At 32.8% G+C, this 2,027-nt stretch overlaps 1 protein-coding gene across 2 annotated transcripts in view; it reads right to left on the bottom strand.

The window, feature by feature from the left end:
- FBXL17 (F-box and leucine rich repeat protein 17) overlaps positions 1–2,027 on the bottom strand; it is a 172,953-nt gene that overhangs the window by 62,462 nt on the left and 108,464 nt on the right. Inside the window, exons 8-9 of one of the 2 annotated variants that reach the window (XM_031557340.1) lie at positions 1,537–1,547; positions 888–1,018 (exon numbers count right to left, since the gene is read on the bottom strand). The exons of the other annotated variant lie outside the window; for it this stretch is intronic. Of the exons in view, the coding sequence (XP_031413200.1) occupies positions 888–1,018; positions 1,537–1,547 (142 nt within the window). The remainder of the gene's footprint in view (positions 1–887; positions 1,019–1,536; positions 1,548–2,027) is intronic. 2 annotated transcript variants of the gene reach the window in all.

The raw sequence follows: 2,027 nt of genomic DNA, 5'->3' as shown, positions 1-2,027 counted from the left end.
TAATTATTCTAAAGTTTTCCAGTACAGTAGTTTTTCTCATCAAATATGGCCCTATAAAGACATAGGGCAATTAAGTGCTTTCAATGCCAAAGTAAGGGCATCCTTACCCGTACCCCAAGTAATACGTAAACAAACAACCCAAAACCAGCCTAATAAGCTAAGAAAGAGGAGCAGTAGTAAAAATTCAATGGTACTTCATATTCAACACATTTCTATATTACTAATTTTAGAACATCATATTTCTGTCAAAGTTTAAGCTTATTTTCACTTGAGTACATTCTTAAAGACTTGAAAGAGCATATGTATGAAAAAGTCCACAGCAATACAGAAGAAAAGTCATTCTAAGCATTCTTTCCTGTTCTCCTTGATGTAGTGTATACTGGTCAGAAGGAAAAGACTTCATTAATATCCCAATTATCCCTTCAGTCTCATTCTGCTTTATTTGCCAAAAGGTAAAGGATTTTATGCTTTCTAAACAAACATAAGTTTGATTACTTAACTCTCAAGCAATTTATTTTTCCTTACATAGACAAAAATACGCTTCCTTGTTCACATATGTTTAAATCTGTTTAAATGCTCTCCACTTATGGAAAGATTCATAGTAAATGTACATTTCAATCATGCATGTTAAAGAGCACATTCTCATGTAATCTAGCAAACAGCCAATTAGGGATGCCATCCAATTATAAGCATACTTTCCACAACAAGAACACATAAGAGCACTATAAGGTACGTTTAGATGGTTTACTCACACCAAACAAGAACAACTCAAAAAACGGTTGGTTTAACTCATCTCCTCCAATCCCGAAGGCATGAAGAAGTATTCTCAACTAATACAACTAGTTGATTTTGCTTTATACTAATATTAGATCTTATATTGAAGTTACCTGTCATTAATGATCCAGTTCAGACACAGATTGAGCGAATTAAGGTTTTTGCATCTCTTTACTATTTCCATCACTGTTTCATTATCCAGTTCTGTGATATGACGCAGATCCAGGCTAGAAAGATTTCTTAGCTGTTGAGACAAATATGACAGAAATAAATAAAACATTCATATAGAAAACTTATTCACATAAATAATGGTTATAAAAACTTTTGAAAGTTTTTTAATCACGTACTTACGCAAAGTAGTCAAGAAAAATGAAATTGATGTATTTTCCACAAAAGGAAAACAAAAAAGCCCCCACAAAACAGAGATTTATCTGACATAACTTAAGCATCTAAAAACTACTCTCACATTTGGTATTCAGACAAGCTCACAGTCACTCTGTGACATCAAGAATCTCTTGTTCATGGTCCAGTCCACATAGTGAAAGGTCTCGGCATCCCTCCTCATTTTCTGTATAGGGTGTAAGACACCAAAGTGGCATATCAACTCATTTAATTAAAGAAAGGAAGGGCAGTAAAGAAAGGCAAGACAGCACATTTGTGACATTTGTGCTCAAATACTGAAGTGCACGTGATTAAAGACTTGACAGTCCAAGGTTTTCAGACTGTGTAAATCTCACTACGTGAAAAATAAAAAATATATACGTTAGTCTTATCTGTACAGTCATCAATAATAACTTTGATACTCCAAACAAAAAAGATCAGAGTTGCAGAACAAGATGATTTAATATTTATGCACCAATTAACCTGATTTGTTACTACTATAACCAGTATAATGTCCTTCAAAAGCAGACAGAATGTTCTTACTACCTTCCTGAGCTATGGATTCATAGAAGGAAATTTATAATGATTTTTGTAGCATCCTTAAACAATAGATCAGTTTAATCATAATAACTTCCAACTGGTGTTCGCTTTATAAGCTGTCTGAAATAATCTCTGTTATACTCTGGAAAAAATAATTGCATTAGGTAATACTGACACTTAATGAAATTTACCTTCACTGTAAGAGAGAGAAAATAATCCTATTCAGTAATTTAGGTCACTAAGGATTTGATTAAGTAAAGGCATACAACTGAGATCATATAACTGGTCCACTTCAGTAGTTAATAATTAAGTCAATATATTTAAGGAAAAAA

The sequence above is a fragment of the Meleagris gallopavo genome, chromosome Z, assembly GCF_000146605.3.
Source record: "Meleagris gallopavo isolate NT-WF06-2002-E0010 breed Aviagen turkey brand Nicholas breeding stock chromosome Z, Turkey_5.1, whole genome shotgun sequence".
Classification (NCBI taxonomy): Eukaryota; Metazoa; Chordata; class Aves; order Galliformes; family Phasianidae; genus Meleagris; species Meleagris gallopavo.
Note: the sequence above shows the minus strand (reverse complement) of the source record. Positions and strands in the feature narration are given on the sequence as shown.